The sequence below is a fragment of the Melanostigma gelatinosum genome (genome assembly GCF_949748355.1).
Source record: "Melanostigma gelatinosum genome assembly, chromosome: 3".
Lineage (NCBI taxonomy): Eukaryota > Metazoa > Chordata > Actinopteri > Perciformes > Zoarcidae > Melanostigma > Melanostigma gelatinosum.
In genome coordinates this window covers 19,784,712-19,800,595 of record NC_136636.1, presented here as the reverse complement: position 1 = coordinate 19,800,595, position 15,884 = coordinate 19,784,712, and the positions used below count along the sequence as shown (strand labels likewise).

The window sequence follows — 15,884 nt, the reverse complement described above, 5'->3', positions numbered from 1 at the left end:
ATTCTGACCTCATGACCACCACCCAGTTAATTCATGGATTCCCAGCCCACTGATCTGTTCTGCTACTTATCAAACACTGACCTCTAGAGGACTCTCTTTGGCTGTACAGTAGTACAACTCTAACCTACATATCCCTATATACTCAAGAGAATTACGTTAGTGGAGTTTTCAACATGAAGACATAACAAAATCAGTGTCACATAAATGTTCAATCAAATGTATTCATTCATTTGTAAGAAATTCATTTTCTGTATTAGTTGCACTGTTCTTTCTTGGCCCAAACTCTTAAGAAGTCATTTTATCATTATCAATTGAACATTTATATATTTACACTCACCTGCCACTTTATTAGGCACGCCTGTTCAATTGCTTGTTAACACAAATAGCGAATCAGCCAATCACATGGCAGCAACTCAATGCATTTACGCATCTAGACGTGGTGAAGACGACTTGCTGAAGTTCAAACTGAGCATCAGAAAGGGGAAGAAAGGGGATTTAAGTGACTTTGAACGTGGCATGGTTGTCGGTGCCAGACGGGCTGGTCTGAGTATTTCAAAAGCTGCTGATCTACTGGGATTTTCACGCACAACCATCTCTAGGCCAGTGGTTCTCAACTGGTCTGGCTGCGGGACCCACCATCACCCCTTAATGACAAGCCGGGACCCACCACCCAAGTTATATATATACTACTACTAGACGTCTTGAAGATAGATATACCCAAATTGTGTATATATCTCGAGATATATATATATATATATATATATATATATATACATACATATATATATATCTATATCTATATCTATATCTATATATATATATAGATATAGATATATATATATATATAGATATATCATTTGGGTGTGTATATTCAAGACGTCTAGTAGTAGTAGTAACGTCTCTGTGTAGTAAACAACTGTCAAATCAAATAAAGAAAGCACACATCAATTATATTTTAACAAATATTATTCTCATTTTTCAAATTTAACTGGATGGATTATAAATACATGAATACATGTTCTTCTCATTTCAAGTAAAATAACAGCTGGATTGAAAAATAAATTACGGAATGAAATTCAATTTAGAAAAAATATTTTCACTGAATTACGCTGCAGCTTTAAACTCAGTCCATTCAGGGTGAAGTGAAAAATCCACAATATTATATTTTTCTCATCTTCCAAAAAGAGAAATTAGTGTTTGAAGAATTCACCTCCATGAGTCTGTCCAGTCAGAGTCTAATGACTCTGGTCTCTCTGGACATTTCTCTTTTGGAACTCATCCTATGATTTGACTTTCACAACCCACACCTCAATACTCCTGCTCTGCTGTCTATATCCTCGTCTCTCCCCGTGTGTCACGGTGTGTGTACATCTCACTCAAGTCAGGAAACTTGTCAGAATACTCATATTTGATTGGCTGAGCTTCATCACGTGATGTGATTCACAACGTATTGGTCGGTGTTTTTCCTGCACCACTGAACAAGTGCCGTAAATGCTGGAATAATTCCGCTGCATAAAAAAAATGCCCTTCAAAATAAAATCTATTTTTTTTTTTTGTCAGGCAAAGGCCCGCTGAAAACGGGTTCGCAACCCACTTTTGGGTCGCGACCCACCAGTTGAGAATCACTGCTCTAGGGTTTACAGAGAATGGTCCGAAAAAGAGAAAATATGGAGCGGCAGTTGTGTGGACCAAAATGCCTTGTTGATGTCAGAGAATAGAATCATACATGCCAAACCAATTCCCTTTTGATATCTGATGGAAAATAGTGGAAAAATGCAAAATGTTTTCATTCCTGAGTTGACTGACATTTTAAAGACCAAACAATACATCAGTTAATCAAGGAAATAATTGGCAGATTAATTGATAAAAAAAGAAAAGTTGAGTTGCACCTCTACACTAAAGTGTTCCAATAATGTGAGCAGCATTAATACCTACAAGCACCGCCGACTGCCTACACAAGTCCTACGAGAGAACAAATAAAGAAATAAATATGTGACAATCTTTGGGATTCATTTATTATATTTTTAACTTTCCAGCATTTACAGAACTGTAAAGGACGTGAAAAAGTAGTAATAACCAACACGGCAGTGTTATGATACAGTATTACTCAATCATGGTTGACTATAAAATAATTGAGTGTTTTATAATGATTTCCTATAAATGACAAAAGCATGACATTCATCAGAATCACTGCTCTGAAACAAAGTATTACACAATGGTGCCTGCATATAATCTGAGCCTTTAAGATTATCATAACTGCACATTAAAGTAATGCATGATCAAAGCCCAGCACTTATTAGAATATCTGTTGTTAAACTATTATACATTAATAACTAAGGAACATTGTTAAAATAAACTATACATTTTTATAAAAAAAGACAACTACGTACATGAGCTATCGATACATCGTAACACACTACGTGTTACATTTGGTCTGAAGATTAAAGGATTTGTTTTAATAAAAAGTAACGTACAAGGGATCAAATAATACCTTTTCAGATGATGAACTGATTTGTATTCTTTGGAAGTATGACGCCATAAAAAAATTGTTACTGTAATTTGAAATAGAAACTACCATGTGGAACTCTTCATTAGTACCGGCCCTTTAACCACTACCCAAAATAGTGCCTCAGCGCATGTATAAAAAAAATAAAGAATAAATACAATTGTAACAGTGTTCGAAGGGACCTCTGTTCAAAAAGATATAAATCCTGTCATGTACAAAACAATATCTCGACAATCAGTTAATTAGAAGAGACCACCATGTCCAGTTCTTTGACTGCCTCTTGGCTGGAGGTGAGGCCACAGCTGCCTGAGAGGGGGCTGTCGGAGTAGTGGCTGGCAGACCTGGGCACTGTGGCCGGGGAGGGAGGGGCCTGTGCCAGACCGGGCTTCTTCGGGGGGATGGGTGGAGGGTTGCCCCTGTCTGCCCTGGGGATGGTGGGGGATCGGATCCCCTGCGGAAGTGCCCCGGCCGCCCTCCCGATGACCGGAGACAGGGGCGCTGCCAGGCTGCGGTAGTCTGTGCCGAAGGGCGAATTGTTTGGCGCGGTGAGCTTCGGCGCGGTGCTCTGCTGCGCCGTGGTGAAGCGAGACAGGACTTGAGTGACTGTGCTCCGGGCCATCTGCTTGACCGGGCTGGCCTCGAGGGAGGCGCTGCTGGTCACGGGGGAGACGTCCTTCGGCGAGAGGGGAGGAGCGGGCTGTGGGACCGGGGCCTGAGGCTCCGGGTCAGTGGTACCCTGGAACTTGTGACGGGCAGCGTGGAAACGCTGGTTGATGCCGGCCTGGTAGGGAGACTGGTAGCTGCCGGGGCTGGGGCTGCCTGGTGGCTGTTTGGCAAGGCCGGGGGAGGAGCAGGGGGAGGAAGATGTCTGGGTCTGATGAATTTGAGAATCTTCATTCCCGTTCTTTACACAGATGTTATCCGAGAGGCCGTTGTTCGGACCGTGGTGCCCGTCGGTCTCCATCAGACAGTGCTGATCGATGACTTTTGGCTGAGCAGGTTGCTCGTTTCTGTCTTCCTCAATGTCCTCGACTGTCACAGTGTCTACCGCTGTGTTTCCTGGAGGAACTTTAGTGGCCCACTCGTGTCCCTCTGCCTCTACTGCAGCTGAAACATCTCTCATCATATTCTCCTCCTCCAGCATCCTCTTCAGCTCTTCTACCTGATCACAAAGTGGAGAAAGAGATTCATTTCAAGCAGAAATTTGGCTGTAAATGCGAGCTCATTTTCTTCTCGCACTAAGATTAGGTGGAGTAGTTCCAGTAAAATGTGCAATCTACTGGCACCTGCGTGATGAATGTGTTCACACCTGTTGTTGCAGCTGACAGCAGTGAGCCTCCTCCTTCCTCAAGCGCGAGCGGAGCTGCTCTCGCTCGGTGTCGAACTCGGCCAGCTGCTCCTCCACCCTCGCCTCCATTCTCAGGGCTCTCCTCCTCTCGTCCTCCAACTCCTCGCTCAGGGCCTGACAAGCCTCCTTCTCCTGCGAGAGGGAAAAGTCCGTTCAAACCGGAGCGCAAAACATTTCCAGGCCCAACATTTTGTAACGACAAAAAGGAAAAATAAATTGCCCAGCTTGGATTCAAAATGCAAATACCGTGTCAAGTTTACGGCTCAGCTCGGTCAGCCGGTGGCCCTCCTCCAGAGCCCTGGAACTTGCCCACTTGCACTCTTTGGCCAAAGCGCAGGAGAGCTGTTTGTGCTGAGCGCGTTCTTCTTCTAGCTGGTCGGTAATCCGCCGCTGCTCTTTTTCCAGCCGACGGACTTGGCTGCGCTCAAAGTCCAACTACAAAGACGGAGACGAGACACACGACAATCAAACTCGGCATACAAACTTCAACGTTCTTTTCAAATTCCACCAGTCACTAATAGACTTTTAGACAAATGTTTACAGGGCAGTCTACGTCACTATTCATTCGAGGGCACCTGTTGTTGTAAGCGCTCCCTCTCCTTCTCCAGGATGTACGTGACATCGTCTCCCTCGGCTGTGTCCTCAGCGTGCCTCCTCTTCTCCTCCTCCAGATCTGCGATGACCTGAAGTGAACACAGCGGGGAGACAGAGAGTCAGGAGGGAAGCTGTCCCACATGAGTTTGGTCTCCTTCATATTCTGGCAAATAACAGGTATTTTTGAAGCAATGCGATTACTACACTGTAAGCAAAAGAAATGTAATTCAGCTCATCTAAATGAGTACCATGTTCAGCCTGCCTGCAGAGAAAAGTATCGTGCTCAGAATGCAGGTGTTTTGTTTCTTTGTTCATGTCCGTTACCCTGCACCTGTAAAGTACTTCACTGTGTGTGTATGTGTGTGTGTGTGTGCTGAATGCTGTTCTTAGCAGCGACCAGCAGCTGTATAGCTCGCTCTGTCAGTTGGCCCACAAAAGAAAACAAATAAACTAAAGGTTTTAATGAAGAGGGATGATCTAATCACATTAGTGTTGTGTACCAGCAGTTTGCTGCAAGCAGTTTGTGTGTACTTTTAGAGAATACATTTTCTTTACAGTATTTTCCACCACTGAGGCCATTTTCTATCTTGTATGTTACCCTGTTGTTATTATTTTCTAAAGGAACCAGCTCATTTCTGCTTCCCCTAATTAAGAACCACACCTCCACACCCACCCTTACCCTCCTGTGCCTGCTTTCCGCTGCAGCCAGCTGGGCCAACATCTTCTCCTGCATCCGCCTGCAGTGGCTCACCACCAGTTTGAGAACCACCAGCGGGTTGGAGGTCGGGGAGGAGCAGCCCGGGTCCTTGTTCTGGTCCCCGACAGCCTCGCTGTCTCTCTGCAAGGCCAGGAAGGGGTCGCTGAGATTGTACCTGCTGTAGCGCTCCTGGATAAACAGCTCTTTACGCTGGGCCTGAGGAGAGGAAGAGAGGAGTGAGAGGGGAGGTGATCGATGAACTGGTTAGTAAAGTATGCGTGTGGTCTGAAGGTTATGTGGTAGCAAATGTCCATGTGTGGAATTGCTTGACTTGCTTATGCTTTTGCATGAATGTCCTTGTTTACGAAAGGATTAAATTTTCTTCCATCACATTTTTAGCCCTGTTAGCGGACGAATGACCGTGTCTCAACAACTATTGGAGGCAATGCCATGGAATTTGGGACAGACGTTCATATTTCTCTGATGATTAATCCTCATTACTTTGGTGCTCTCCTGACTTTTCCTCCAGTGCCACCAGCAGGTCAAAGTTTGCACTCATCCAGTGATAAAATCTCGTTTTTTGGAACGCACGCACATTCGTGTACTCCTCAGGCTGAATGTTGTCATTTGTGTCAAGTGCCTGAAACTAAAAGTTTCTATACAATGAAAAAACTGGCATCAACACCCCTATTATGATATGATTCGGTAGTTATAATCCCAGACAGTTCTGGTTTAACACATGCTGATATTATTTCTCTCGTAAATGCTGCGTTCCGCACAGCGTGATCAGCATCTCCAATACTAGAGTGGTAAATGATCTGCAGATAAAGGAAGGGGAAGAGAGGGAGAGGAAATGCAGAAACGTGCAGGATGAAGCGTGCCAGCGGGAGGAAGGAGCAACAGATGGTGAGTGTCTGTCTATCTTTAGCGGGACAGCTGCTCTGGACTGGGCCTCGGCCAAGGCAGACCTGTTCTCTGTTTAACTCGTGACAAAGGAGAGATAATGGCAGCAAGACATTTCAGGTTCAGCAGATGCCTTAAGGCCTGCCGTGAAAAGGGGCTGAAGGGAGAGGGGGGAGGGGGGGGGGGAGGGAGAGGAGGCTACAGCCGAACTGGCAGTGTGTCTTCGTGAGGTTTCAACAAAAGAGGATCAAACGATGAGAGAGAACAGGATCCTCTCTGGCAGGGCGAGGACAGAGCTCCTGGCAACTGATACCACGATTAATTGAGAAGTGAAAAGTGTAGTCGAGAGCGTGGTCTGCAGAGCAATATTCAGCCCATTCAAAGTTCCTGCAGAGCATTGAACAGCTGACTGTGTGTGGTTACAGCCTCGCATAGAGGTACACCATAACACATCACAGTATCCCTCCAAAACAGCACCTTTTCTCATCCAACACAAATACCTCAGCTAACAGTGTCAGCCCATAATACAGAGTACTGATCCAATACCAGTAGGCTACTTTATTTTTTACCATATTTGTAAAAAAAGGTATGGTAAAAATATCTATACCTTACTGCGTGGACCTTTTTCATTTAATTTCTTGTTTAAATGTAAGTAAACATGAGGATTGCCGAGGCATAAAAGTCTGCAACCCACTGTGACGCCTGTAAGCGATACAGGAAATGAATTTGATAAAGACATTGACCAAGAAACTGGATGTAATGAGTCACATCATGGCTGACTCCTGGTCTGCTTAATAAGGTGTTTTATCAGATCCATGCATCCCTAATGTACGCAGCATTTTGCCTGACTGCGTATAATTGTTGCAGTATATGAAGACACTGACATGACATTTTACATTCAAACACAGACTTATGTCAAGCAACAGGAGTTATTTAGCCTGCATGAAAACTACAGGGAGTGATGATTGACGGCTATATTCCACCGCCGATCACAGGCTTGGTGATTGTCATCTTCCAACAATATTAGCTCATCCGGCACAAAGAGAGGAGGGCAAGGCTGCGAGGCAAGGCTGCCGTTATTTGATCCAGTCCGCTGAGGGCCGTGTGAAGGCGGATCAAACAACATGGAGGGAGACGGCGAAAACACACGATGCCCGAGAGAATTCAAAAATGCCTCTCAAACATGGCCGCTGTCTAAAGCCCGATGACCCCACAGGACCGTGTAGACTATGTTATGAAAAAAACTCTTCATTTGTAGGCCATTGTTCATACAAGAGGAAACATTTTGAAAGACACAAAGAACACACCTTTTACTAGATTCTTAAGATGGTCCATTGTTTTCCGAACTGGATAATTTACCTTTTTAAGTGCAATTTCTTTTTTCCCACTTCACAGGACCTCTATTGCACAAACGTGCTCATAAACACAGACTGCGTGTCTCTTCCCAGACCTTCAATGCACAGAGCGACTCCCACAACACAAAGAGAGGCTGTTTTCCTCCCCATCAACCCTCCACCGCTGCGGAGAGGGTGGAGGAAGTGAAAAGACGGATTACAGGAAACACATTTCCAACATCACTTTAATACTTAACACCCAAATCTACCAGAGCTTAGTCATGACATCATGCTGTACATGAGCAATACCCATACACGCTACGTGCGTGACTGCTATGCATCACAGTCCTACCTCCATTAGTCATGCTTTTGTCTGTTTGCTACACTTCTTGGCAACTTGTGTGCTTTTGCTGGGGAAGTGCCACGGCCGCACTGTTCCCCTCCGGCTTATCTTTTGCCGACACACGCCTGGACTCTTTCAGGCGTGCAATGCCGGTGACAAGATCTGTATAACACGGAGGGAAGGTGATATATGAACGTCTTACCCTAGAGTCCGATATATCTCAGAGCAGCTGAGGCAGCTTGCTACATACCCTGAAATGCTCATGCATGTAAATGGAAAGGAAAAGTCTGAAGAATGCTACACATCATGAGCACACGGTTGATGACGCTGCACTAACTGACACTGAATCAAATCAGCTGATGCGTCTCGAAGCTGTTTTTCCCCTATTTCAGTGCTGAACACACACGTCCATTTGGAAGCTCTAGTCCACCACACCATATGACCCCCCGACAGTTAATTAAAGGGCTCATTTCCATATTTGAGTCCCCATTGAACTTAAAGTAAAGACTTTTATTCCCTTTCAGAAAGAAAAAGGGGACAAATGGATCAATGCAGAGCTTTGTGGGCCAAACATGAGCATTGCCAGAGACGAACTTCCTTCTGAAAGCCGCAGCGCGAGCAGCTGCTGGAGTGAGTCACAAAGGGAAAAATGCAGCAGATAGTTAAGAATGACACTGATAGTTCTGCATAATTACATATAGAGGACCAGAGAAAAGCCGCATCATTAACCTCACATCTGTACTTACTCACTGATACAACTGTTGGATGTTTAAAGCACAGACAATGGACTCGACACGTGAAAACTTGCCCGTTCCTGTGCGAGTTGAACGGTGGTGTTATTACCGTGGTGATTTGTGTTTGAGCTACACATTTCTCACATGACACTCGGTGTAGTGGTGAGGCATCAGTTAAGACTGACATGACCAACATGACTGAACCTACTTCTCTAGTTACCGTCGGTTCATCTTATTGAGTAAATCTTGGACACAACCGTTCTTTTAGCAAAATGCTAACATCCGTTTAGCCGGTTTAATGCGCACCAGTTTGGTGTCAGTGCCATTAGTTCAGCAGGTATTTTAGTAATAGTATAGTTAAAATGTGGACTTGATCAGGCGCTCAATAAAAAGTGAAGTGATCACCAAAAATGACTGCAATTCTGAGGGTGTCGGAATCAAATTTTGTGGCAATCCATCCATTCACTTAAAACCACAACTGTTAACCTCATGGGGGTGCTAGAGATAAAGTTAGGGTATCACCAAAGTCATTGGGATTCATCCTCTGGGGACCATGACTAACAGTACGAAATGTTGTGCCAATCCATCTCGAGACTGCTGGAATACTTCACTGGAGAAGGGAACAATTTGACCAGCTGGTGGCGCTAGATGAAAAGTCACGGGGGTCACCATTTCATCCTCTGGGGACCATGAATGTGCAAAAGTTAATGGCAATCCATCCCATAACTGTTGAGATGTTTCAGTCTGTGCCACAGTGATGGACCGACAGACAAACACTGCCGTCCATTGAGCCATGCTGCTTAAATAAACAAAGAATTATGGGGTGATGTTTTACTGATAACCATCTGCTGTCATGTGAGGACGAGACCCAAGATTACACATCGCCAACTCCTCAACCGCAGAACAGCAGAAAGGTATGAGGCTGTGCTGCAGAGAAGAGATCAGTTTCCACTTTCTCCCTGCAATTAACTTCCTACAGGTCAGTGATTATACCCTTGTTTGATTAAAGCTCCATAACAGTTAACACTGCAGCATTGATCCAGTCCCACACCTGAATGGGTTAACAGTTTAGTGCCGTTGGAGCCATGAAAGAAGCACAGCCATATTCCCCTCCAGCTCCGGTTAAGGCCAATGTTTATTTGTTCACTCCTACTCTCGCTTACATTGAGTCATCGGGCACCCGGCGTGCTGGAAGTCCTCTTCGCCTTAGATGGCCAGATCCCAGGAGAGATGTAGGAATGTGGTCTAGACACAACACATGGACATTCAGCAGGAGGCTCTCTCAGAATAGCTGCGTCTCCAGTTCCTTCTTTCAATGGTGCATTTTACACCAGGACACTGAATAGCATTCCGGCAATAATGGCTGGAAAGCTCAAATATGTATAGTGGGAATAAAGTCTGCAGAGAATCTGTCTCACAAAGCCAGGGGGCATCTTTTGCAGGAATTAAGTTGCTTATTCACTGCTTATCTTATTTTTGTGGGGGGTTTTTTAACAGCGTGACCGGGACACAGTGTTACTGAAGTAAGTTTACAGCTCTTTTAATGACAAAACCTCTTTAAGGACATCAAAATAAAATGTCACTGAAAGCTTGAGTATGTGGGCCTGCAGGACAATAGCCTGACAATCCTTTAACTGAAATGACGCATTAATCCTAATGCCAAAGTAAGACCTCCTAAGACTGGAACTAGCTGATGATCTGCGTGTGTGTATACACTCTACATTGTGTCTATTTCTAATTGAGTAGATGTTCCAAGTTCACTGGAATGAGTCTACTCATTTAAATTTATGAAAAAGATGACGTCTGAGACAATTCCCTCAGGAATCCATTCTACGGGGGCCCAGACAATAGTCTGCATTGTGTCAGCAGACACATGGCTTTATCGTTTCCATTCACAGGAAACGAGTGCCATCAAGAGGGTTACTTAGATTCGATGTTAATTGTTTTTCTCTTCATTTTGTTGCCAGATTGTCATCATCAGATTACCTTGGGTCCAATAACGCCAAAACCAAACGCATGACCCGTTACATCCACCCATAACTCTACATATCCATTACAATCGTATCTTCACAGGCATGCATGACCAGCCTCCCGAAGGCTTGTTTCTCTGCTGTCAATCATTTTATGTATGTCGCATACAGCATGACAACCTTTTTAATATGTTGCCCATGAAGTGACCAACGTAAGGAGCTCTCCATGCAAACTAAAAAGAGAACAAGCAATATGCTACTGCAGTGGTTTGAGAGGTTTCTAGTGAGTGTTTGCTGTGGAAGAGAAGCAGATGTTGTGCAGAGAGTCGCTTGGGTGTTATGATGATGTTACCAGCTCCATTGATAGGTACCTTTAGGGCATCAATGACCAGGTCCCGGGCCTCCAGCTCTCCTTCCAAAATGCTGAACAGCATCAGCAACTCTGGCTTGGTCAAACTCTCCATATTCAGCTTGGACTGTGAGGGCACAAGATCAAAGAGAGGAACTTGGTTGACCAATTGAATTTAGTTTTTATTTCTTAAAATTGACTCAAACTGATGTGATTGCCACTTTTTATTATTCGCATGCATGAAAATAACGACTTACCCTGTACTTAATTAATTCTATTCGATTATTATTCAACTCCAGTTGAGGGAACGCTGAGAAACTATCTACAAACTTGGAAAACTGTTTTCCAATTCCCCCAAAGGCAGACAGACTTGTGATCTATCTGATCCAGCCCACTGATTTATGAGCTTTATGTGGATATGTGGTTATGATCTTGGGAGGAGGAGGGGGGGATTTTACAGCACAGAACCAGTGTACAAAACAATGTAGTAACATTTTTCCCCTTTGTGAAAAGAAACCAGACAGCTTATTGTGGGTGCAGTTCAGAGGTTTCAGAAGTGTGCGGTATACGTCAAGCTAAATGTGATGCTACATAAAAAGATAAAACTACTAGAAGATAAATAAATGAGTTACCAGGCATCTTAAAACAACAGGAGCGAGATATTCCTTCAAATTCGATCATTTTATTGTCGGATATTTCAGAGACACAAACGTGGCAGCGCTACTAGCTGACACAGATGGACCACACATCAAACACGGCCTCAAGCACCCGAGCTGTTCTATCATCTGTCTTAAACACTTCCAGCTGACGAACTGATAATATGCACACAACTTTAAGTTCACTGTTGAAAACAATATCACTCTGTTTTGGGGTTTCCCCCACCCCCCCCCCCCACTGCACATCCATTCATTACGGGTCCTGTGACAGTTGGGTTGCTTTGTATTGGAAATGTGATGTGGTCTCTTTGTAGTGTCTTTGCACTCTAATCTCACAGCTGTGTTGGTTCTGCTGACGAGCCCCGCGGTGTCCGCACCTCAAAACATCCCACCGCACTCTGGCCAGGAGAACGTATGCGGGGCCCCTCTTTGAAATGAGATCAAAGCTGTTGATGTTTTTACACGAAGCATCCGTTCAGATCGCCATGTGGGACGTGTAGCAGGGCTCAACACAAACTTTAAAAATGTGCCTGCAGAAACTGAAAACACAGTTGCCACATTTTAGTCAGCTTCTGTTTGAGTGATTTAAGATGCCATTAAGTCAGATTCATTATATCATGTCATGTGTATGTTGTACATGATTTGCTGTAGAAGTTTCCATCCAGCTCAGAGATGCCGGGAGACTTCACACACTTCCTTTTTGTTCTTTGTTCGGATTCATCTTGTTCTTTGCCACCGCTTGTGATTTTTGCAGGGTTAGCAAAGCTTTTCACCCCGCAGTCAAACAACTTTCTTTGCTTCGCCACCACTATCTCTAAAACACATGCCTGTGCGCACACAAACGCACACGCAGCGTTGACTGGTTCCGGTTCTGACTGTAACAACCATGCAAGAAATATTTTTAAAAATCGAATTCATTTTGGGGTGCATGTTTTGCTGTCTGGTACAGGATGGATCCACGCTGCACTGGCTGACTACATGACAGCAGAAGCAGCCTATAGTCTAGCTTTAATCACACAAAAAAGTCCTTCTGAAAGGTGGCTAAAGCATCTGAAAACTCACTGCTGTTTATTACGCTGATCCACACCTGAGCTGGTATTCATTCAAGAGGCCCATGCTCTGCTCTGAGCACTCTGTGGTCTCCACAACTTTCCACATCTTGAAGTCACCCAGAGGAGGTGGGGAGGTGGGCCCATCTCTCGGAGCGCTGGTTGCATAATGACAGAGTGGAGCCACCGGCCTTTCATAGCGGAGCTGGCAGCTACAATATTTCCCAGGCATCTTCGACAGCATCAGCGATACAGAAAGATCAACGAGCATTTATTCCAGCACTTGGTTGTACCGTGACACTTCTGCAGAGCAGTATGCAGGAATGAAAAGAGGAAGGAGCCACGATCCCGATGAACTGCACCTAGAGTGCAGCCTAATCCCTACAGCAGCGTCCTCTCGACAAAGAAGGCACACAGTGTTTAAATTGTGCCTTCACCAGCACTCATGGTCTGTGGCTTAACCACAGGGGTAAAATGCTAATTAAACTACAGCACACACACGCCACACACACACCTCCCTTGGTTTTGCTTTTACAGGCCTGCTCGCTAATTTCACAGGGGCGCTGTAATCACTGTGCCAAGAGAGAGAGTGCGCTGTGGCATGAGAAACGTCTGGCCCGGAGAGAGCCAACATGTGTCATCACGCTTGTTTAGATCCTCATTATTTTATTATTATTTCACCTCATCCCCCCCCCCCCCCCCCCCCTCCCCCCAGTTAGAGTTGGTAATCATGAGGGTACACAAACACTGAGCGGCATCATGGCAAATACAAATATTCCCACACGGTAGCTCCACTTCCGATGACGAAAAAAAGGCCTGTGTGCCCCATAATCCTTTTTTATCCCTGTTTGTTTTAAGCCTGGCCAGCCATGTGCCTCGTCTGCAACACTGTAAACTCATTAAAAACACATCGCAGCCTCTACTGCAGAAAAACATATGCTCTGCTCCCAATACAAAGGGGCCCTCGGTTCGTGAGTAGCTGCTGGAGACGGTACACAGTACAAGTGGAAAATGAACATACTTCACTCAAAGCATTTCAAAGTCCATTAAAACACACTTTTCTTATTCTGGGGACAGTTTCTAAATCAAATGCACTATGTTGAATCAAAAGTTCTACTAACAATGTGTACAATAATTCTGATTAATCTTACATATACACAGTCCACATGTAACACTTTGTCTCATCATCTGTACTGGGAAGGGAGGGAGTCACAGACTGTGAAATCTCTCTGGCCCACAAAATGAGGGTCAACTGAGGGGAAGTACACAGCCTGAGGTCTGTTCAGTTTCCGTGTTCTGGTCATCACGACGGCGGACCAGATGCAGTGTGGCCGGATACTAAATTGGATTTGTTAGCCAACCTAATTTTCTCAGCAGGCCACTTACTTACTCACTCACTTGGCTTGCTGCTTCCTGGCCTTTGATGCAGCCTAGTTTAAAAAAAAAAAGAAACTATTAAAAACGAATAAATTAAACTAGAGTGTTGACACTGCTGAGTAAATGAACGTTTTTTTTTTAACATGTGGAGCCACTGTGACGTTAAATGAATTCAATCAGCGCTCTCGTGAGGATCAAATAGCCATCACCAGCAGTCTGGAGGAAGCAGAGGACATGTCACTGTCGGAGCTGTCGATGTTTGTTTGTTAAGGATACATCTTCAGTGTATTTTACACGAACAAAGCACACCATTCAGTCTTGAGGAGATGCAGTGCAAACGGTTCGGCATGTAACGTTAGCTTTGACCACTTTTGCAAATAGTTAGCTTACATCTCTTTTTTTTATTCTTCTTTTCTTTTGGACCAAAAGTGGCTGAACACGGTGAAACCCGGCAGTTTATCGTCTCTGACCTCCCGCCGTCGACACAAACACGTTTTCTGCGGCTCTTCTTACCTTCATAAGGCCTTCGGAGGTCTTTGAAAACTCCAGCATTAACTTTTCTCCTGTCAGGAGATTTGTTTCAGTTGATTTGCGTCTTCTGGCCAAGCACGGTTCTCAACTGACAGCGCAGCTAGCCAATGGACGAGGCAGAACTCTGTGCGCCGACCAATGAAAGAAGAGCTTCTGGGAAAAGGGGCCGGGCCACTGGCGTCCCACCTCCTGGATTTTGGTTGGATTTCTTTGTTTAGCATTTCTTGAGTGCCTGCCTCTTTTTTAAGGAATTTCTTATGGGCAGGTTAAGGGTTTTAGCATGCTATTTTACTGACTTTACAAGTATTTTTCTGAACGAAATGTTAAAACATGACATTTGGTTTGTTTGTGGTCCTAAATAGTCACTTTATAGTGACTTTATAGCACATTTATTCCATAGTGAACTGGTCTCATTATCTCTTATAACAATATTCCTTTGTAATATTTCGATAAAATCGCAATTGTTGACAATTACATTAATATGGTTGAGGTTTATAGTGTAACGTTTGTAGTTTATATGACGCAGGGGTGGAAGACCACAATAAATAGCCCACTCACTTTTTTTTTACTTCAGTAAAAGTACCGTAGTAATACAACAATGAAAAAACACTTTTACATGAGTATAATTGTGAATGCTTTCACTTAAGAAGCCTATTAGTCGTAAAATATACTTGGAATCATGTTAATAACGCATTAACGTGTAAGCAGCAATTTAATATTGTTCACTAGTCCCTTTTAACTACACACACACACACACACACACACACACACACACACACACACACACACACACACACACACACACACACACACACACACTCACACACACACATATATTAGATAATGACTGTAACATATCTGAAAGTACAAGTTCTTCAAAATCGTCCAGAAGTATACATGAGCACTTGAGTAAAAGTACTTTGTTTCTTTCCACCACATATGGGCTGAATATTTGATTTGATTCTGTTCTAAAACTGCATGCACTCAACACTGTCCAAACATTCACAAACAATCAAACGGATTCAGTGCAATATAAGACATAACCATGCACGGACAAAGAATAAAAATTAGAACTCCATAAGTAACTTTTATCTCACAAAGACAATGCCATATGCATTTAATGTTATACATGTCACCATACAAACCATCTGTTGGCCACTTATATGAATTATTCCAGCATGATTAATTATTCCAGCAAAAGCATCCCTTGCATTGATTGATGGATTTGTGGGATTACAGTATTATTCACTGCCATCTGGTGGAATAGTCACTGTAAGTGCCAGAGTAGCCTAGTGTGCAGAGCTGTGAGACAGCTGTGTTGCTGTTGGAGAAATGTGGATTTCTGAGTTCACCTGGGAAATCAAAAGGTTTACAGACTGTCGATGGAGTTAATACAGCAGCCAGCTTCAAACTAAAAGCACTGAAAGCCTTCAGAACTCGGAACAATTGGAGGCATTACAGTTTTATACCCTGTGTTTCTGAAATCACGGGAA

General features: G+C 43.9%; 1 protein-coding gene across 3 annotated transcripts; it reads right to left on the bottom strand.

Moving 5' to 3' along the window:
• Positions 1-2,088: 2,088 nt before the first annotated feature.
• Positions 2,089-14,421, bottom strand: LOC306797578 (CTTNBP2 N-terminal-like protein). 3 transcript variants are annotated; one of them, XM_079296917.1, is made up of 8 exons: positions 14,374-14,421; positions 13,874-13,913; positions 10,801-10,905; positions 5,128-5,361; positions 4,430-4,537; positions 4,101-4,289; positions 3,816-3,986; positions 2,089-3,668 (listed from the first exon to the last, which is right to left on the bottom strand). In XM_079296917.1, exons 3-8 carry the CDS (start codon positions 10,891-10,893, stop codon positions 2,745-2,747), a joined length of 1,719 nt encoding a protein of 572 aa, XP_079153043.1. In that variant the 5' UTR covers positions 10,894-10,905; positions 13,874-13,913; positions 14,374-14,421; the 3' UTR covers positions 2,089-2,744. The 3 variants fall into 3 exon arrangements, with proteins under 3 accessions (XP_079153043.1, XP_079153042.1, XP_079153044.1); XM_079296916.1 differs by lacking the exons at positions 13,874-13,913; positions 14,374-14,421 and adding an exon at positions 14,251-14,337; XM_079296918.1 differs by lacking the exon at positions 14,374-14,421 and having other exon boundaries at positions 13,870-13,902.
• Between the last annotated feature and the right edge of the window lie 1,463 nt (positions 14,422-15,884).

Excerpts from the sequence above, each read along its gene's own strand:
- LOC306797578 (XM_079296917.1), bottom strand. The coding sequence starts at position 10,893 with ATGGAGAGTTTGACCAAGCCAGAGTTGCTGATGCTGTTCAGCATTTTG. Across the intron at positions 5,362-10,800 it reads TGGTCATTGATGCCCTAAAG|GCCCAGCGTAAAGAGCTGTT; the intron begins GTACCTATCAAT and ends TCCTCTCCTCAG. Across the intron at positions 3,987-4,100 it reads TGAGCCGTAAACTTGACACG|GAGAAGGAGGCTTGTCAGGC; the intron begins GTATTTGCATTT and ends TCCCTCTCGCAG.